Raw genomic sequence first — 23,148 nt, forward strand, 5'->3', positions numbered from 1 at the left:
CTTGAATCTGCTGCGTTGATTTAAAGGCACAAAATACAACACAACAAGGCACAACGTACCAGGCACTGAGCACTATTGTATTTACGATATTACTAACCCCAAATAAAGGTGGCCACCCGAGCTAAGAGAGTTGGGAGATAAGGGGGAAAGAAGAGGAAAAGGTAGAAGAGAAAAAAGAAAGAAAGAAAAAAAGGAGTGCAAAAATGAAACTGGAAAAAGGGAGGGGAAAAAGAGGAGGAAAAAAAAAAGTAAGAGAGAAAAGAGAATGAAGTATAAAAGGGGAAGAGACTATTTATATGAGGAGAAAACTCCTATAGGTCCGCCACTAATACCAACAAATTACAGCAACAGATTCCTGGAGATGAATACAAACTACAAACAACCAATAATATCAAGCGACGCAAGGGGAAACAGAAGCACAGAAATAACCGGGGCGGGGGGAGAGGGAGGGGCAGGAAAATAAAAATAATAAGCAGTCTAACCTCACAAACAATCCTAAAAACAAAACAAAACAAAACAAAACAAAAAAAAACCCCAATATACTCGTCAATCAAGCAAACAACAATAAAACAATGGAGAGAGAAAAGAAGAAGAAGAAGAGAAAAAAAGAAAAAAAAATTGGATAGTGAAGGAAGATAAGGGAAAGGTGTATAAGGATTTAGAACAGGGGATTGGACGTAGGATATATAAGCAGGGTTAAATTTTGACAGGGGGTAAAAAGAGTAAGGAAAATCAAAAGCTGGAGTAGGGTAAGAGAAACAGGACAGCAAAAGGGAAAAAGTGGGGGAGATTGTTTAGCACAGAGGCAAATTGAGGTAGAGAAAAATGTTGCTAAAAGAACGATGAAAATAGAATGGAGAACATTAGTCCCAAAATAAAATAAAGACAAAATAAAATGACACTTTAAAGAGTGGTAAAATGGTAGCGGTAATAATACTAGTTAAAAATGAAAATGTAGTAGCTGAAAAAAGGACACTTATGTAATACCCTTTGTAATACTTTAAGCGAAAAATAAAAAAAAAAAAATGTAGTAGCTGAAAGGGCAAAATCAGGTGATGGAGAAAAAGAAAAAAGAAAAAAAGAAAAAAAAATGTTTTCTTAGTTAAAAGGAGAAAAAGTAATTTAAAAAAATAAAAATAAAAATGTGCAGTAATGCAGGTGCTTCAGATCTTCTACTCTTCTTATTGGCACGCCCGGAATTCAGGAGAATGTTGAATTTTCCTCTGTTACACTGTTCCTCCGTGGTGTAAGCCACAGTCCTGATTTTAAAATCCCCTTATTGCCTTATCTGTATTTACAGAAGAGTCAGTTCGTGGCTCTGCCTCTGGGTGGCAGTGTGTCTGGATTGACCTCCGAGGCTAAAAGTTCTCTCTGTCCAGAAGCTCTCTATTGTACCTGAACCAGCTCCGCCCAGAGTTGGTTCCCCAGGCGCCACTCCCAGCTCTGTTTCCCAGGCTCCCCAAAAACAATCTTCCCCTACAAGCTCTGCTAGTGACACCAACTGGGCAATCACATGCACTGGGCCAACAATCAAACTCACAGAAGTAAGAGGAAGTGTGCAAACAAGAGCCTGGGAAGCTGCTCGAACTCACAGGGTTCCACCCTCCAGAACTGCGCGGGGTGTCTGCGCGGAGTGTCTGCGCGCGCTCAAGCCCCTGGTGACAAGTAGCCGGCTATCAGGGAAACCCTGAGGCCGCCCTTTTACATCCAGTCCAACTATGGGCTCATTTATAGTGTTACCTTCTGGCAGCAGCCCTGCGGGAGCCCTCCCCACTTGCGGGTCACGCTGGCCTCTATGGGCGCGGATTCTGGAGGGGGTAGATTTCCCCCTGCGCCCGCGCGTTCCTCGCTCCAACCTGAACTGCAAACCGCACCTTTGGGGTAAGTCTAACCTTTCCGTGGAGGGATGCCGGTCTCCTCTAGGCTCTTACAGTCGCATTGCTTGCGAGTCGTTGCCTCCGGGTTAGTAGCCGCGGGGTTAGTAGCCGATCTCTGGATGCCGGTACCAGCTACCTAAGATGGCGCGGTCTCGCCGCTGCGCTGGCGCCCAGGGGGAGGTTTCAGCCTCAATCTCTAACCATCCGCATTTTTTAGGAGTTCTCTGTCTTTCCTGGCTGCAGACTGTCTCTCAGCTGAACCTCCCCAGCTTGATCGGGCTGATTGTTTCCCGTTTCAGCTGCTCGCCCCTATCTGCTCCGGGATAAAGCACCAACACGTCCGTCTAAGCCTCCGCCATTTTTTCCGACCTCCACATTATTTCTTATCTGATTATTTTATTTCACATAGTAAAATAAATTCTTGAAAAAAATTTAGTATAAAGCATAGTATAGAAATCATAATAGTCTTTTGGGGCTGCCATAACAAAATACCACAAACGGGGTGCTCATGAACACAGAAATTGATTTCTCACAATTCTAGGGGATGGAAATCTGAGACTGGGGTGCCAGCATGGTTGGGTAAGGGCCCTCTTCTGGGTCACAGACTTCTTAGTGTATCTTCACATGGCGGAAAGGGCGGAGGATCTTTCTGAATCCTTTTTTGAAAAGCACTAGAAACCCATTCATGAGGGCTTCATTATCAGGGCCTATTCACCTCCCAAAGCCTCAGCTACTAGTACCATCATATCAGGCACTAGGATTTTAACATAAAAAAATGGGCACGGGGGCTTGGGGAAACACAAGATTCAGACCATAGCAGAAAGTGTAAAAGATTTGAGGTCTATGGGAGAGGCAAATGCCTACCATTATTCCCAGTATATATCAATAATAATTCATTCCTAGTAATTATCATTCCCCATATGTAAAAACAACATACCGAAATTAATTCATTCACTATTTAATGCAAAAAGCAGTAATGGTGTCAGAGCTCATAAAATTTTGTAATTTAAAGAAGGCAGAAAAACATTCTCGGCACTTTAAAAAATTAGTAAGTTTAGTTCTTAAAAACACAAATAAACAAAAATGGCCATAAGACCTAAAGTGACAATGAGACCAGTGGTACTGTAACAGTTGCCTTGCCTCACTAGTTCCATAAAATCGGGCTTTACAAACCATAGAAATATCAAGCTACTTGGTTTATTCCTGAAAAGATTGGACCTAAAAATGCTTCAACATTCAATAAATATTTCTGTGTGCCTACTCTGTGCCAGACACAGCTCCAGGGATGGAGGATGTATGGTAGTATCAGCAAACAAAATAGCAAAGGCCCCTGCTCTTGTGGAGCTTATACTGACTTGGAAAGGGATTATTTATATTAAATTTAAATCCCTATTATTGTATACTGCAGTTACTTTTTCTCCTTTTCACTACAGATTAAAAAGAACCTTGGCTGCCATCCCGTATCAAAATGTCTCTTTATTCTAGACAATATGCTCTTCAGATAACTATATTATGTGTGGCAATATTTTAGTAATTTTCAGATACACTTATAATTTCATTATTTGTAAAAAAAAATACTGATTTTAAATATACTTTAATTAACATTGAATTAATGTTGTTAAATAACAAATACCCATAAAAATAATGATTCAGTCACAGGATTTATCATAATAAATGCTATGAATGCTACTGACTGTCTATGGAAGGGAAAGAGAAACAAGGGACATAGAAATATTATATGATTATATGAGCAAAATCAAGTAAATGTTCAAGGATTTAGATAACTTGTTATATAACCAAATGCTTCAATGTGTAATCCAGACTTTGGAACCCATCATCCCTCGAGCCCCCTTTGAGGAGACCAGAGAGGCCTTGTGGGCTCTGCAGACTGTGAAGGGGACCCCATGGTCAGCTAAAGTCAAAGGAGTACACAGGAAGCTCAGGTGGCCCTACCACAGAACAAGAGAAACAAGAATCCCCATGTCAAAGACTAGAAAGCGGAAAACCAGAAAAAGCATGTCCCAAAATGCACATGTCTCCAACACCAGATCGCATTCTGCATTCATGTGGCTCATAAAATCAATTCTATCAAAAATTTCCTTACAGGTAAAAATTCTCTCTGCATTTGCTGATTTGAAAACAGCTTTCACTTTTCTATTAACGTTTCTGCTTTCTAAGCTAAATTTTTACAATGACTCAATCACTCTTTATATAGTTTCCAAAGTTGATAATACGACTAATTTTGGTGCCTTTCCAACCAAACAGTTATAATCTAACACATTCAAATTTGTGGATACCCCTCTCTTAAATTTCCTCTATTGGAACATTTAAATTGTTTCTCCCACAAATATCATGCGTCTGTTTACATTATCATATTTTAAATCAAACTTTGCACACTGGATTAAAAATATATTCAAATAAAAACAAGAGGGAGGAAAAGTACCTTTAATTTGGATCCATGAGGTATTACAGATTTATCCTGCTTTGGTGGTATATACAGCTCCCATTTCCCATACTCCAGTTTTTTATATGGGTATGAAAATGGATTCCAGTCATCTAAAAAATTAAAGAAGAAAGGTTAACAATAGCATGATCAAACTGATATTTAATGAACTTCAAGTAAAGCATTCCTACTTGTACCAAATCAAACTGCCTAAAAATTATTAAGTATTACAAGGTGTTAATCAAAAAGTTTTACGAGCAATTTAGAAAAAGTAAGTTAGTCTTAATTTATTTTTAAAAGATGTATTTAAAACTTTGCCTTTTGCATCTTAATATTAAAGATTATAACATTTTCCATTATACTTTCAACTCTAATACTTCTATTAATAAATGGAATGGAATGTAAAAGAAAATGGTGGGTACTTATTTAAAAAACACCATCAACAAAGAGAGATAATATGAAAAAAACAGAAATACATTCTAGATACATGTCATGGTAAGAAAAAAATGATGAAAAAAAAAAACCTCAAAATCCTATTACATTTACCCAAAGTCACAAGCATGTGACAGAACTGAGTTAAAATCTAAAGAAATGCCTGAAGCAAGAAAGGCAGAGGTAATAAACTATAGAGGGCAAAGGAAAGGCAGGTTGAAGATCCTGGAAGTCAAATTGAGCAACAAGACTCATGCACACACAGAAACTTATATAATAGACGTGCCATAAAAATCGCTGAGTAAAGGACACACCCTTATCAAGTGAGGCTGGCTATCCTCATGGGGATAAATAAATGAGTCTCCACCTAACAATATGCCAAAGAATCGCTGTAACATAGATTAACGTTTAGATATGACAGGCAAGACGGTGCCCCCTCAGCTCCTGAGCAGAAGCAGCTGGGGATCTCAGCCTAGTCGGCAAGTGTCAGGGAAAATTCAGATTCCTCCCAGGCTGGGACTTGGAGCATTTGCTAGGGTAGCTCTCAATTTCTCCTGCTCTGCACTGCATTCATATATGGCGACGGTCTCATATTCTGATACAGAATTTTTGGACTGGATCCTGGATTCTTTGTCTGCCAGAGTCAAAGAATGAATCCATGGACAGAAGGTGGTATAGCAAAGGTGGAGATTTATTGAAGAACAAGTACAGATTCCCACGTGGAGAGAGAGAAAGAGTCCCACAGAATGGACTCCCACGTGGGGAGGGGGAAAGGGTCCCACGGACTTCCTGTTTCCATGGTTTATAAAGGCTGTAGTTCCAGTGTTCTGATATCCCCTCTAATTGGACAATATTCCCTTTCGAATTGGTTACTATAGTAACTCCTGAGGCCCTCCTCCCTCATTGTCCTCCTATTCCTTCTGGGCTTTCTTCCTCCTTCTTTATTTTGTAAATATAGACCTCTTGGCTACTCCCAGTTCCCTTTTCTTATGGAAATGTACCTTCTCCCAGGCTGTAGCCCTGTGTTTTTTCCATGGGCCCCAATTCTAAAATTTCCCTAAACCTGCCTATATTCCCCTAAAATTCCTATTTCAATTCCTTACAGTTTTCCATCAAAAGAATCTCCATTAAGTTGCAACTTGCCCCTGATAAAAATGGCAGACGAATAGGCAGACTGTTGTGCACCTCGTCCCAGGGCCAACTAAATTGGAGAACATTCACCTGGAATTACCAACTGAGGTCCAGCTGAGGAGACATAACAAGGAAGGACAGAAAATACCTTCTGTAGAAAGGAATGGTCATGAGAGGAGCTGACCTAGCCCCCGGGGTGGAAGCCTGCAGGCCGCGAGGGGAGGGAGCACAGGGCTATGGGAAGGTCTTTTCCCTCAGAAGATACAGGCCTGGAAACCAGGTGGGCTCCACAGCCCGGAGTACCAGAGCCAAGACCTTTGGCCCATGAAATATCCAGCTGTGAAAGGCAGCGGGGCTGCTGGCCGCAGCGGAGTCTGGAGCCAGTAGACCAGAGCTAGTGGGAGAGAAAGCCACAGTGCCTGAGGAGAGACTGGGGTGGGAGACCTTGCAGGGAGACATGGAAAAGCAGCCAAAATGGCCATTCTCCCTTTCCCCCGTCTCCAGTAGCCACAGGACAGGAAAAGAAATAAATCCATCCTAGGTAATACAGCCTGCCCCACCCTCAGGAGCCCTGCTTGCCACACTCTGCATTTTCAGCTTTTCAGAGGAAACAAAAGCAGAGGCCAAGCCTACCAGTTTGAACAGTCTCTGGAGCCTCAGCGAGTGGATTAGGGGAGGAGTCTTCGGACCCACTGTCCTGGGAACCAGACTAGTACTTTCCCCCAACAAGAGAACTGATAAATATTCCAGGTTTCCAGCAACCCCACTGGTCTCCACACAAGGATCTCTGCCAGCAGAGGGCAGAGTAATATTTGAGGCCACTAGCAGAGGACTCTTCTGGGACAGGGAAGCACACCCACCACAATCCCTGAGTCCTAAACAGCACCTCCCCCAGCTAAAGCCCTTTAAGAAACAGACTTTTGAGTGATTAAGATTAACAGCTGACTAGCAGGAAAACGTGGGCAGAGGTGAAGCCCTGGGAACAGGGGAATGTTTCTAGGCCCCATGCAGCTAACAAGCCCATTTAACATGGCAGATTGATCCCTCCTGCTGGCAGCCAAGTCCTGAAGAGACAGATACAACTGTGGATGAGGATGTGGGGATCTCTTGGAACTTCAAGCAGGTTGCTGAAATCCAGAGGACAGTTCCTGTCAGAGTTTAGCACCTAAGTATCCCATAGGAAGCACAGAATTGGCAGACAAAAGAGTGGGAATGAAAGCAAGTCCCCCTGGGGCACTAAACTCAACTGAAACAAACTCTACTTCACTTTTTTTTTCCTTTTTTCTTTTCACTTTTTTCCTCCATTTTTCTACTTTCTTTTTTATTTTTTCTCTTTCATTTATTGTTTTCCCTTTTCAAAGTTATCTTCCTTATCTATATGCTTTATTGATTTGTAAATATTCTAGTCCAGGGGTGGGCAACCTTTTTGTGAGTGTGTGCCAAAACCAGCAAAATCTCTGACTCAAAATTCTTCTGCATGCCAACCCTAATTTTTTGAGAACATGTACGCCTACTTGATATCTCTTAAGGTGTACGTATGTAAAGAACCTTTAAGAAATAATAAAATTCATTCGAGCGACAAAAACATAGTATATGATGATGAAAAATACATTTATTTTTTAATGTATACATGTACACTGATAGTCCGACAGAAAACTTTATGACTCCATTTGATATTTTCAGTGGGACTTTTGCTGTTGCATCACTGATGACAGAGATTTTACATCAGGTTTATATTTCGTGACCTTCAGAGATATGCACAAGCTACTACTTTCATCCGTCAGGCTACTCCTATTACGAGACTTAACAAAATTCATCACTGAGAAAAAATATTCACAAGCATATGTGGATGAAACCAAAACACTGATCGGATCTAGGAAGGCAGGGAGAGTTAAGGCAGAGGCATAGAAATTGCTCTTCCCCTCTCTCGTCAATCCATGTCTATGGTCTTTAAGATAACTTGTTATGTAAAATTATTTATTTATCTAAGATGCACCTACACTGAATTTATCTGAAAAATAAAAAAGTCGATATTAAGAAAAAAAATTGTAAATGGAAGATTATAAGAGAGGGTACCGCGTGCCAGCAAAAGTTACTGGCGTGCCATGTTTGGCACGCGTGCCAGGGATTGCCACCCCTGTTCTAGTCTCTGTTATGTTCATGAATCTAATTTTCCTCTTCCCTTTTCCTACCCAATTTTTTCTTTTTTTCATTATTCAATTTTCTTCTATCTTTGCTTCCCCTCTTTTCTTTTTCTCCTGCTTTCTCATCTTTTTTCTTTTTCTGATTTTATGTCTATCTGCTTTCTCCTCTATTTTTCTTTTCAAATTATTTTCATTTTCTTTTCTTAAACCTTCCTTTATTTTAAACACTTTTACTTCCTCTATTCCCCTAATTATTTATTATTATTACTTTCTTTATTTCAGCATTACATCTACATATGCCACCCCCCCACCCTGATTTTTTGGCTGTTTTTTATTTGTGCTTTTGTTTGTTTGTTTGATTGCCTTGTTTTCTCATATTTTTTCTTTCTTTTTTTCCAATCATTCTTGCTCTCTTTTCTCTTTATTAATTCTATCTTCTCTGATGGTTGCTTTTGTTGGTGCTGTAGACGTCTAATGAATGTTTCTGTTTTCTTCCTTCTGTTTTGTAGTTTGTTGTGTTGTATTTTGTTCTGTTCAGTCAGCAACTCCACAAAAGCTTGAATGACTTGGTTGGGGATGAGCCACATAGTTAGCCAACCGAAGAGCAGGCTCAGTCCACGAACGGGACAGTAAAATTCAAGACCCACATACAACAGGAGAACCCCCCAAAAAAGTAAGGGGCTTTCCTAGAGAACCCAGTTCATGAGATCTAAGAGACTGCACCATTGGGTCCCACAAAACACCTATTACATAAGACCATTCCACAAAATCTGGGAGGCATAGCAGTTTGATCTAATACATAAAAACCAAAAAAGAAAAAAAAAAAGGGAACAGCAAAAATGGGGAGACAAAGAAACAACTCCCAAATGAAAGAAAAGGAGAAATTACTGCCAGAAGCCGGTCCATCCTTGCTGCTTGACACAGTCGCTGCGGGAAAGAAACATCTGCACAGCATATGTTTCAAGGGACCTGGCCCCGCTGGGATTGGACCCCAGCAAATTACCAGAAAAAGAATGGTAGTAAACATTCAGAGGAATGGTAATAAGGGTGCTCAAACAATTGTGCTCAAACAGGAGCAAAGGCTAAGGAAGCTTTCAAACAATATGAAACTTAATTTTCATCCATTGATGTTTCTATCTCTTCCTCTCTGACATCAATAAGTGTCATGTGTTTTAACCAAGGTCACCTCTCTGAGAAAGGTTGTTTCCCCAGGTGGGGATTTTTCCCTGAGGTTAGGGAGGGAATACAACCCCTTAATTAAGTGCCAGGCGGGTAGTTAAGCTATATAATCTCTACTCCCTGGAATGGAGATAAGAAACGCCCTAACCTTTGTAATAGAAATTGACAGGATTAAAATCGGCTGGTATAAATACGGATGTAACAAGACAATAAACATCAGATCCTATCAGCTCCTAACCAGAACTTTGGCTGGAGATCCTGGCTAGAGGTCCTGACTAGGCTGCTGATCAACTGAAGGCTGTCTTCGTGTCATTCCTTCTTCGCCGACTCCGTCCACACCTTTGGGGACCCCTGGACCCGCTGGGATTGGACCCCAGCAAATTACCAGAAAAAGAACTAAATGAAATGGTAGTAAATAATTTGTCAGATAAAGAATTCAGAGGAATGGTAATAAGGGTGCTCAAACAATTCAGTGAGAACTATAAGCAACTTTGTGAGAATTAGAAGGGTCTACATGAGAGCAACACCAACATGAAAAGAGAGCCTGAAACATTAAATAAGAATCAATAGGAAATGAGGAATGACATATATGAAATTAAGAAAACCCAGGAAGGATTCAAAGGTAGATTAGAGGAAGCTGAGGACCAAATCAGCAAATTCAAAGACAAAGTAGAAAAATAAACAACCACTCACAGGAGCAAATCGAAAACAAAAATTAAAAAACAGGAGCAAAGGCTAAGGAAGCTTTCAAACAATATGAAACTTAATGTCATTGAATTATAGAAGTACCAGAAGGCACAGATTCTAAGAAAGTAATAGAGAATCTGTCTGAAGCAATAATTGCAAAAATTTTCCCTAACCTGGAAAAGGAAAAAGTCACTCAAGTTCAGGAAACATAGAGTCCCAATCCAGATGAATTCCAAAAGACCCACATATTAATTAAAATGGCAAACATGAAAGATTAAGAAATAATCTTGCCCTAGCCGGTTTGGCTCACTGGATAGAGCGTCAGCCTGGGGACTGAAGGGTCCCAGGTTCGATTCCAGTCAAGGGCATGTACCTTGGTTGCAGGCACATCCCCAGTAGGGGGTGTGCGGGAGGCAGCTGATCGATGCTTCTCTCTCATCGATGTTTCTAACTCTCTATCCCTTTCCTTTCCTCTCTGTAAAAAAGCAATAAAATATATTTTTTTTTTAAAAAAGAAATAATCTTAAAGGCTGAAAGAAAGAGAGAAAATTACCTACAAGGGAGCTCCCATTAGACTGTCAGCTGACTTCTCAATAGAAACACTGCAGGCCAGAAAGGTAATGGCACGAACTATAAAAATTAATGAAAACCAAGGGACTGAACCCAAGAATACTCTATCCAGCAAGGCTATCATTCAAAAAATCAAAGGTGAAATAAAGACCCTTGTAGAAAAAAAAAAGGCTAAGAGAGTTTATTAACATGAAACCAGCACTGCCAGAAATGCTAAAGGGATTGTTGTTAGAAAAAGAAATAGACAGAAAGAGAACACAGGCGTAAAGAATAAGAATGACAATAAATACCTATCAATAATATCCTTAAATGTAAATGGTGTAAATGCTCCAATCAAAAGACATAGGGTAGCTGAATGGATAAGAAAATATGACTCACATATGTGCTGTCTACAAGAGACCCACCTCAAAACAAAGGATTCACACAGAATGAAAGTGAAGGGATAGACAAACATTTTACAAGCAAATGAAGAAAGAAAAAAAAAAGCTGGGACAGCAATATTCATATCTGACAAAATTGACTTCAAAGTGAAAGCCATAATAAGAAGTAATAAAGGACACTTTATAAATACTAATAGCCCTAGCTGGTTTGGCTCAGGTGATAGAGCATCGGCCTGAGGACTGAAGGGTCCCAGGTTCGATTCCAGTCAAGGGCACATGCCGGGTTGTGGGCTCGATCCCCAGTAGGGGGCGTGCAGGAGGCAGCAAATCAATGATTCTCATCCATTGATGTTTCTATCTCTTCCTCTCTGACATCAATAAAAATATATTTAAAAAAATAATAATAAAGGGATTGATTCAACAAGAGGATATAAGCCTAGTAAACTTACATGCACCCAATACAGAAGCATCCAAATATATATGGAACATTAATGCCCCACGCCCCTGACATCACTAAATAGATCTTGTAGACAAAAAATCAACAAGAAAACAGTAATCCTAAATGACACACCAGATCAGATGGAATTAATTTATATTTCCAGAACAATTTACCACAAAACTACAGAATATGCATTCCTCTCCAGTGCACATGGAACATTTTAAGAGATAGACCACATGTGAGGACACAAATTAAGTATCTAGAAGTTCAAAAAGATTGAAATTATATCAAGCATCTTCTAAGATCACAATGGTATGAAATTAGAAATCAACTGCAATAAAAACATTCTAAGACATTCAAGAACATGGAAACCGAATAACATGCGATTAAACAATAAATGGGTTACCAAACAGATCAAAAAAGAAATAAAAAAACATCCTGGAAACAACAACATAAAATCTATGGTTCACTGAAAGCAGTCCTGAGAGGGAAATTCACAGCACTACAAACCTACTTAAAAAAAACACAACCAAAAAAACAAAGAAAAACTTCTAATAAACTACCTAACCCTACAATGTAAAGAATTAGAAACAAAACAAAAAAAGCCCAAAGTAGAAGAAAATAATAAAGATCAGAGCAGAAATAAATTATATAGAGACTAAAAAAATAATATAAAAGATCAATAAAAACAAAAGCTGGTTCTTTGAAAAGATAAACAAGATTGATGAACCTCTAGCCAGGCTCACCAAGAAGCAAAGAGACAGGATCCAAATAAACAAAATCAGAAACAAAAGTGTTGGCAATGTAACAACTGCCCCAGAAAACACAAAAGTTCATTAAAAAAAAAAAAAATACTATGAACAACTATATTCCAGCAAGCTGGACAACCTGGCCAGCATTATTCCAATCCCAAAACCAGATAAAGACACCATTATTCTAATCCCAAAACCAGATAAAGAACCACAAAAAAAGAGAATTACAGCCAATATCCCTGATCAACATAGATGCTAAAAACCTCAACAAAATATTAGCAAGTTGAATCCAGAAATACATTAAAAAGAACATACTCCATGACCAAGTGAAATTTATACCAGGGATGCAAGGCTGGTACAATATTCACAAATCAACAAATGTGATACACTACATAAACAAATTGGAAGACAAAAATTACATGATCATATCAAATGATGCAGAAAAAGCATTCAGCAAAATTCAACAGCCTTTTTTGATGAAAACTCTCAGCCAAGTGGGAACAGAGGGATTACATCAACATAATAAAGGCCATATATGACCAACATACGGCAAAAATCACACTCAATGGTCAAAAGAACAGGAATAAGACAGGGATGTCTATTTTCACCACTCTTGTTGAACACAGTACTAGAAGTCCTAGCCAGAGCAATCAAACAAGAAGAAAATTAGAAGGCATTCAAATTAGAAAAAAAGGAAGGAAATTTGTCATTATTCACAGATGACATGATATTGTACATAGAAAACGCTAAAGACTCCATCAAAAAACTACTAGATTTAATAAATGATTTCAGAAATGTAGCAAAATATAAAATTAACATCCAAAAATCTATGACATTTTTCTACACAAACAATGAATTCTCAGACAGAGAAACTAAAAAAAAAAAAAATCCCATATACCATTGCAACAAAAAAATTGAGACACTTAATAATAAAATTAACCAAGGAGGTAAAAGACCTGTACTCAGAGAACTACAGGACATTGAAAAAAGAGATAGAGGAAGATATAAAAAAACTGGAAGAATATACCATGATCATGGATAGGCAGAATCAACATCATTAAAATTTCCATACTATTAAAAGCAAACTATAGATTCAATGCAATCCCCATTAAAATACCAAGGGCATATTTCACAGACCTAGAGCAAACTCTCCAAGAATTCATATGGAATAAAAAAGACCTCGAATAGCCGCAGCAATTCTGAGAAAGAAGAACGAAGTTGGAAGGATCACAATATCAAATAACAAGCTATATTACAAAGCCACTGTTTTCAAAACTGCCTGGTACTGGCATAAGAACAGACATATAGACCAATGGAACTGAACAGAGAACCCAGAAATAGACCCAAGCCATCATGCTTAATTAATATTTGACAAAGGAGGCAAGAGCATACAATGGAGTCAAGACAGTCTCTTCAATAAATGGTGTTGGGAAAATTGGACAGGTACAAGCAAAAAATGAAACTGGACTACCAATTTACACCACACATAAGAATAAAATAAAAACAGATAAAAGACTTAAATGTAAGTCCTGTAACTTTAAAAATCTTAGAAGAAACCATAGGCAACAAAATCTCAGACATGTCCCTTAGCAATATGTTTACTGATACATCTCCTAGGGCAAAGGAAACTAAGAAGAAAATGAACAAATGGGACTACAACAAAATAAAAAGTTTCTGCACAGCAATAGAAACAATCAAGAATCTGAAAAGAGAGCCCACTGCTTGGGAGCACATATTTGCCAATGAAACATCCGATAAGGGATTGATTTCCAAATGTATAAGGAACTCATACAACTTAACGAAAGGAAGACAAACAATCCAATTAAAAAATAGGCAAAGGCCCTAAATAGACACTTTTCCAAAGTGGACATACTGAAGGCCAAGAGACATATGAAAAAATGCTCAAAGTCACTAATCATTAGAGAGATGTAAATTAAAATGACAATGAGGTATCACCTCACATTCATCAGAATGGCTATCATCAACAAATCAACAAAAGACAAATGTTGGCAAGGATGTTGAGAAAAGAGAACCCTAGTACACTGCTGGTGGGAATGCAGACTGGTGTAGCCACTGTGGAAAACAGTATGGAGTTTCCTCAAAAAATTAAAAATGGAACTCCCATTTGACCCTGTGACCCCCACTTCTAAGAATATATCCTAAGAAACCCGAAACACCAATCAGAAAGGACATATGCACCCCTATGTACATAGCAGCCCAATTTACAATAGCTAAGATTTGGAAAGAGTCCAAGTGCCCATCAGCAGATGAGTGGATAAAATAGCTGTGGTACATCTACACAATGGAATACTATGTAGCAGTAAAAAAGAAAGAACTCTTACCATTTGCAATAATATGTATGGACCTGGAGAGTATTATGCTAAGCAAAATAAGCCAGTCAAAGAAAGGTAATTATCACATGATCTCACTCATGTGTGGATTCTAATGAACAAAATACACTGATGAACAAAGTAGATCTAGAGACATGGAACCTTGGAACGTTAAAAAATTTCAGACAGAAGGCGGATGTGTGTGTGTGTGTGTGTGTGTGTGTGTGTGTGTGTAGAGATTAATTGGAGAACCTAATATGCATATATGCATAGTCCATGGACACAGACAATAGTTTGGTGGAGACTTGGGAGGAGTGGGTGAGGTGGGGACAGGGTCAATGGGGGGAAAACAATGGACATCTGTAATATTTTCAATAATAAAGATAAATTTTAAAAATGAATAAATAAATATGACAGGCAAAACTGTAAAATACTTAGAAAAATATAGAGAAATGTGTTTGTAATCCTGAGTTTTAAAAAGTGTTTTTTAAAACAAAATATTTAAAAATCCAGAAAACACTAAGGAAAAACTCATGAATTTTACCCCTATAATTATAACTTATGTTCATAGTGATGGATGAACAGAAGAATGGCAAAATAAGCTACCAACTGGGAATACATTTGTAATGAATATACCAAGAAATAGTGAGAATTGATAAACATATAAAGAATATCTATAAGTCAATGAGAAAAAGAAAATAAAACAATAGAAAAATGAGCAAAGATATTCAGGGGAGGACACATGAATGGCCAATAAACATATACAATGATGCACCAAGACCATTACTCAGTATCTGTTATTAAGGTCGATAGACAATATTTTCTAGAATATTCTCACAAGGACATTGCTTGGTTAAAATATATGGGCCATTGATCACAAAATGAATAAAAATATGATGGATATTACCTAGAAAAGTAATATTAAAGTTTTTCAAATGTTAATATATTATTTCATCTTCCTATTTATGCCTCATTTCATATATTGCAAACATTTCTAAGTTCAAGAGTTAGGTACCCCCAACACAATGTATGTTTATTATTCTAGTTTTGGTAGAGTTTTAAAAGCATATTTCTTGCTTGCAAAAATTATTATAAAATTTCCTAAAACATTTGATGCTTATCAAGTTAATATAACATGACACATTTCAAAAGCAAAAATTTAATAGGCATTTTATTAAGAATGGTTTGAATTTCATCATCATATTTGATAATACAAAAGATGACATTTATCAATAGACTCAAACCAGCAGGCAAAATTCAAATCGAGATATGGAAAATAAACAATATGAGATGCACAGTGCAATATGAACTGCAAACATACATTTGGTACAGGCGGTCAAGCATTAACTAAGGTCACTGCATCAGGCACACAAATTCTATATTTATCTGAAATCCAACAGCCTGTCTTTTTCTACTGTAATAATCCTCACCAAAAAATTATTAAATGTCAGCTTTCTTCAAATATTCCCAAACTCTAACTCACAGTAAACTGTTTCTTCACCAGCACTTAGCAATCTCATTCCTGTAGATTTTTTGCGTTTAATACACATTTTCCGAATGCATGACTGAAATGGTTACAACTTACTACGCGGAGCCTTACTTCTTTGATGCATATATCAATGTGCTGAAGCCCATGGTCTACACGCGGGCCAACCTCTGCCTCAGGCAGGCCTCACCAAGCAGTGAAGTAAGATCTCTGGTGTATGCAGAAGGCAGGCCTAATAAGGCCAATACTGGCCTATATGGCGAATTCCAGTCACTATTCATCTGATTGGATGTTCCTTGTGTCATGCATTGTTAAATATTTGGAATATCACCTCCTTATCATACAATGTCATTTAATTATTTCAAGCTTCACATCAGGCAGAGTTTATACAGATTTACAATGCAAAGTTGGCTTGTCAAGATGGAAGTTTGGGGACTTTTCCCATCTAAAGAAAGCATCCATTCAGTTCCCTAGAAGTGGTGAGGTCCAGGACTAGGACTTCCTGAGGCATTGCCTTTACCCGGGAGGAGTAGGGAAAACCACACAGCCTTTGAAGCTAGAGGAGAATCGTCCTTCAGACACACAACCCTGTGCTGTTTTCCCTCCAGGTAATTCTTTCCCTCAGTGGAGAACTTGAGAATCACCATTACTTAACTTCTAATGACAGTTGTTAGCCTGGAAATGATCATAAAACCCAGAGCGTTATTTCTTAGGGAAACTGCTTTCAACATACATTAATTTAGGTTGGCTGTGTTTTTCAAGAACAATATAGAGTATGTCAGAGTGCCACTAAGTTCATAACCAATGGGATACTAATGTCTCATTATGTTAAAGAACAACAATGCTCAATCCTATGGTGTGCAGCTTTCTGGAAATTAGGGAACAAATCAAATAATCTAGAGTGTCACTAACCTGTTCTTAAAGACATTCATAGAAGAAAAGGGTTCTGTGATCAAAACAGTGTGGCAAATGTGACTTTAAATATAATTAACCACATTGATCATCGGAATAGTATTTTTATTACAGTGCTTTTTATGAAAAAAGGAAGTAATAAATTAAGATATGTAGTTGCTTGTGATTTCAAAAAGCATGAAAATATAACCCAAAAAAAGTAAGAAAATAAATGATTATGTATATGGAGAGAAAGAACTCAGATAATAGCTCTCTAGGATTGGACTTTGGTATATTTGACCATAGAACCAGGTAAACAATTCATAAAATTAAAAAAAAAAATGTAATAAGCCAAAAAGGGGGGTGGGGAATAAGGAGAAAAAAAAATCCCTCAAAATGAAAACAAACTGAAATAAATGAACCTATGTGGTGGTGTTTGGAGGCAGGGATTTGGGGGGGAGGGGGGATAATAGGGGCATGAGAATAGAGCCCTGATGAATGGGACTAGTGCCCTGATAAAAAGAGACCCCCAAAAAATTCCTGTTCCCTTCCACTATGTGAGGACACAGAGAAAAGACTGCCATCTGGGAACCAGGAAGAGAGTCCTCATCTGACACCAAATCTGCTGACACCTTAATCTTAGACTTTCCAGCCTCCAGAACTGTGAGAAATATACTGTATTTCTGTTGTTTACAAGCTACCCAATCTATAAATCTGTTATAACCCCCCAAACAGACAAAAACTAAGCTTTTCTCTATTGGTCCATATACTAAGAAATGTCCACAAGAAAAAATTTTAAAACTGTTATGAAGTCTTTGTGCACACTTTCCTAAATCTCTGTCCTTGTTATCAATTTTTAAAAAGTGATCTCATGAGGTAAAGGGTATAAGATTTTAATTTAATCATGGTTCTATAGAAAGGGTAACAAACTAATTTCAGGATGGGCAGTTCAAGTTCATACCTCCACCAGCAGCATATGAGAATGCTCAATGACCCATATCCTCATCAGCACTGGAGATTATCATAGTAATTACAAGGCATGCTGGCCTTGCTCAACCAGGGTCCACTAAGAGAACTGAGCCCTCATAACTTAAGGATCCACAAATTAACTTCTGTTCAATGCATCCAGCATAGCATTCCTTATGTACCTTACTTGGGAGAATTAAGAAACAGGCATTCAAATCCCTTTCTGTGTTCTGAAGATCAGATGCAGAACAGGCCTGAGGAAAGTTGCCTGTCATTATTGTCCTGGCTGAAACAGATAGCTTTTGATACACAGTGTGTTCATTTCTTTTCAAAACAGGTTATAATTATAGCTCTTCTTTATTCTCTTTAATCCATTGTTATTTGGGAGAAATCTGGTGGTGGGTATTACATTTGCTTCTAAGTTTTTCATTTATTTCTAGTTTTATTGAATGCAGTTGATGATGTGGATACTTTATGGCCTGTATATACAGTGGGACAATCAATCCCATTATTTAACAACCTATTTAATTTTTACAACATAAACGTTTCACTTACTTCCAAAAAAGTTTTATGGAAAACTCCAGCATAGAAATAATATCAAACATGAAAAAACAGAGCTGCTCTGCCTGAGTTGCCCCTACCTAACTAGGCTCCTCCTCACCACTTCCCTTCCATGTCAGAGTCCACCACTCAAAACTCAGATTTATAATGTGCTGCAATATATGACCTATCTTTGTCGATGGTCCAAAGATCCTTGAAAATATGTAATTTCATTTGTTTCAAATTCTTCACTTATTTTTACTTTACTTGATCCATTAAAAGTCAAGAGTATACAAAATTCTATAACAACAATTGGGTCCAGAAATTTATCCAATTTCTAATAATTCTTGCCATCTACACTTGGACCAAAAGAAACATTATTTGAGACCAAGGAGTGAGTAATGGCATTTATCTTTGCTGTGACTTATATTATTGATCTCTGTGCAATTTTACCTGAGTTTGTTGTTGGTCAGGATTTAAACATCTTTTTATAATCTTTCAGTAATTAGAAAGCAGAGGGAAATTAATGGTTATATCTGAGAAGACATAAATTGTATACATTGAAAAAAAATAGAATATGACATATTAGGAAGGGAGAAGAATAGGAGAAAGGTACTAATACAATATGGTCAATAATCAGAAGAAGCAATGGTATCCCATGGGCCAAAAATGGCCCTCAATTATGTTTTAACTGGCTAATACACTGAACTATATCCCTCCATGTCAGCAAACACATGCAGTTAAGTAGAGGGCTCTCTTAGAGTACAAACTCTCAAGTTCACTGTTATAGTCTACTAGAGGTCCGATGCACGAATTTGTGCATGGGTGGGGTCCCTCACCCTGGCCGGTGATCAGGGCTGATCAGGGCCATCTCGCCCAGCCCTGATGGGGGCCAATAGGGGCCGGCCAGGGGAAGGGATCGCAGGAGGTTGGCCTGCCGCGGGAGGTTGGCTGTAGGAGCACACTGACCACCATGGGGCAGCTCCTGCATTGAGCATCTGCCCCTGGTGGTCAGTGTGCATCATAGCGACCGGTCGACTGGTCGTTCAGTCAACCAGTCATAATGGTTTCTTAGGCTTTCATATATATATATATATATATATGTGTATATATATATATATATTACTATTGACGGCAATTTCACCCATTTATGACTTCCTTGGAAGGTTAACAAACTAGTTTCAAGATAGGCAGTTCAAGTTCATACCCCCACTACCCTAAAACATAATCTTTAATCTTCTTTATACCCTAAAACATAATCTTTAATTTTCAGATGTTCCACCTAAACCAGTTCCTGGTGTGGGAACATGAGAGATACCTACAGTAATCAGGAAAGCAATTACATGCTCTCCCTTCTAACTTATAGCCACTTATGGAAGTACAATAATATTTTCTAACATGATTACCAATGCAATAGAAATAAACCCATGTGTCCCTGGCCAATTGATTTTCAACAAGGGTGACCAAGATCACTCAATGGGAAAAAATAATCTTTTTAACAAATAGTGCTAAGACAACTGGATCTCTACATATAAAAAGATAAATTTGGACCCTTACCTCAAAACATATACAGATTCTCCTCAACTTACAATGGGGTTACATCCTAATAAGCTCATTGTAAGTTGAAAATATCCCAAGTCGAAAATGCATTTAATACTCCTAACTTACTGATCATTATAGCTTAGCCTAGCCTACCTTAAACATGCTGAGAACACTTATATGAGCCCAATGTTGGGTAAAGCCATCTAACACTACGGTGTCGGGTGAATTTCCCGCCAAAATATAAGATGGCGGTTCGCATACGCAGGTAGGTATCTTTGTGAACGGCAAACAAACAAATATTTGGTAATACGCAGTTACAATCGGCCCGAGTTTACACGTTTCCCGCACTCCACCGCAAATCTATATGAACGGAGTTAAGACGGCTCCCGCGGAGTACGCGCAATTCACGCGAGCCGACTTAACTCGTTTCCCGCAATCCAAGTGCTAACACAAAGCCATTTTATAATAAAGTATTGACTAGCTTATGTAATTTATTGAATACTGTAGTGAAACACGAAACACAATATCCAGAAATCACTGGCAACACAGTACATTTAGAGCAGGGATCGTTAACCCTAGTGATCACTGGCTGCCTGGCAGCTGCAGCTCACTACTGCCCATGTCCAGCATCATAAGAGAGTATCTTACCACATATCGCTAGCCTGGTAAAAGATCAAAATTCAATCTCTACTGAATGCATATTGCTTTCACACCATCACAAAATTGAAAAATCTGTTGAACCATCATAAGTTGAATACCATCTGTAAAAATCTAACTCAAAATGGAATAAAGACTTAATTGTAAGAATTCAAACTATAAAATTCTTAGAAAATTACACAGGGTAAACCACTATATCCTCAGTTCTTAAATATGGCACCACAAATACAAGTAACAAAAGAAAAAGATACATTAAATGTTTTCAAAATTAAAAAATGTTATGTGTCAAAGAACACTATCAAATGGATAAGTTGTATAGTATGTAAATTATCTATAATAATAAAAGCATAATATGCTAATTAGACTGGATGTCCTTCCAGAGGAAGTGGAGCTGCGAGGGAAGCCCGGGTCGCGGGTGCCAGAGGGAACTGTTGCAGGTAGCCAGGGAAAGGTAGGCCTACTCTTGCATGAATTTCTTCAAGTCAGCCTCTAGTATTTCAATAAAGCTATTAAAAAATAACAAATTATATCTCAATAAAACTGTTAGAAAATAACAATTTTTGCCCAGCCATCAGGGCTTAGTGGGTTGAACAATGTCTTATGCACCAAGAGGTTCCCAGTGAGGGCACATGCCCAGGTTCCAGGCTCAGACCCCAGTAGGGGCTCATGCAGGATGCAGCCAATCAATGATTCTCTCTCATTGATGTTTCTATAGCTTTGTCCCTCCTCCTTCCTCTCTATTTTTAAAAAACACATTTTCAAGGTCAGGTAGCTTCTACCTGTTCGTTTCTATTGAGCTTTTACCTAGACCAGCGATTTTCAACCTTTTTCATCTCATGACACCCATACACTAATTACCAAAATTCTGCAGTACACCAAAAAAATATGTTTTGCCAATCTGACAAAAGAAATAGGTATAACTTCGATTCATTCACACTGGATGGCTATTGTTGTATTGGCTATCGTCATTTTTTTATTTCACATTCTAAGGAAAAAGAAATCAGTGCCCCTGCCTAAATAGTCAGGTACTGCTTGTTTTAAAAATTATTATAGTATACCAGTGTGCCGTGGCACACCAGTTGAAAATCACTGGCCTAGACTAAGGTCAGGTTCTAGCAGAGATATTGTAAAGGAAAGACCACATGGGGAGACATATATTAAAATTTAATGCTGACAAGATAGCTTGGTCAAGAAGTAGAATAAAGGGTAAAGTTGGATGGCTGAAGATTTCTCTGAGGATAAAATCATTAAATATTTTAAGGCTTTGCAAAGGTAAAACAAATTGAATATATCAGAACCTGGGGAAAAATAGACTTAAATAAAGAAAAATGCTATCTTCTTCTAGAGCCCAGATTAGTACTAAGTTTATGGGTGATATCCAACATAAGCATGCCAAGCTGCTGCTGATAATGTTTGAATATATCTTGGACTCTGCAAGAGTCCTATAAGGAAAAAAAATGTAAAAACTATCATACAATACACTCCCTTAAGAAAAAATATGGTTTGAGCAGAGGCTGTCTCAAAACTAATGATACAGGAATGAGAAGTTTTATTGTGATAAAAGTAATAAAAGTCATTACAATAACAAAAATAGGATGACTTGGTGACATTGATGGCAGCAACAGCAGTTATGGATTGTCCTTAGAGCTTGAAGTTCAATATCTAATTCAATATCTCAAAAGTCCTATACAGTAAGTAGTACAAATTTCATTTGATGAATGAGGAAACCAATTCAAAGAGAGAAAGCCATAAAGCCCAAGTCCCATAGCTATTCAGTGACAGAGCCAGGATTTGAACCCATGTTAGCCTGACCCCTGCTTCTGTCTGTGTGTGCTCTTACCCTACAGAACATAAATAATGCAGACACAGTCCAGCATCCATCTACATTAGAAAGGTGCATAGCACATATTGGGCTCTTAACTAAACTTACTTTTGCACTATCAAAAATCTTATGCTCTTCTTTTGGAATCTTATGCTTTAGTAAATAAATTTTGCATGTGGATTTTTTTTCTTAATAGAAAAACTCAACAATATGTGTCTCTAAGCCTTGAAACTGTTAGGCAGGTCTGTTTCAGTTACATCAGAGAATGAGCTACATAACTCTGTCAAAGGTAGGGTACCCTGGACCACAATACCCAGGTAAGTCACCTGTCCTAGCCAAGCAAGAGACAGAGCATGAATTTCAGACTGTCCTGGGACACTCAACCTTAATTGCCAAAAAGTGTTTTGTTACTGTTCACAGTATGTCCAGCATTAACCTTGGAAGATAGTTATCCATATGGAAGATAACCACAAAAGTAAAATAGACAGATACAGAGAAAAAGAGACAGGGAGGGAGGGAGGGAGGGAGGGAGGGGAGATGAATAATAAAAATGATTACTACTGAGTAGCTTCCAGGATGTCCACAGAGAGGTAAACACACATACTCCCTTCCTTGCAGTGAAAAATGTTGTCTTGTAATTCAGAGAAAACTAGAGCCATTAGGCAAGAACTCCCTCAGCTTTCTGCTTTCACACCTACAAACTGATACCAACAGCCATTTTTACCTCCTACCTTTCAGTCTGTGTGAAAGAGGGTTGTTTTTCCTTTTGTTCAAGGCTAATTCCTTGATTCCATCCTATCCTTTTGTCTGTTTTCAATTACTTTCTCATATTCTGAGGTTTTCAAACATTCTCTCTCTTCAGGCTCTCTACTCTCAGCAT

At 38.1% G+C, this 23,148-nt stretch overlaps 1 protein-coding gene across 1 annotated transcript in view; it reads right to left on the minus strand.

Moving 5' to 3' along the window:
- GBE1 (1,4-alpha-glucan branching enzyme 1) overlaps window positions 1–23,148 on the minus strand; it is a 349,168-nt gene that overhangs the window by 229,635 nt on the left and 96,385 nt on the right. The window contains exon 3 of the mRNA XM_070406022.1: window positions 4,321–4,433. Within this exon, the coding sequence (XP_070262123.1) occupies window positions 4,321–4,433 (113 nt within the window). The remainder of the gene's footprint in view (window positions 1–4,320; window positions 4,434–23,148) is intronic.

Source organism: Myotis yumanensis, unplaced genomic scaffold (assembly GCF_028538775.1).
Source record: "Myotis yumanensis isolate MYYU_CA2020_CCGP unplaced genomic scaffold, mMyoYum1.0.hap1 SCAF_2, whole genome shotgun sequence".
Lineage (NCBI taxonomy): Eukaryota > Metazoa > Chordata > Mammalia > Chiroptera > Vespertilionidae > Myotis > Myotis yumanensis.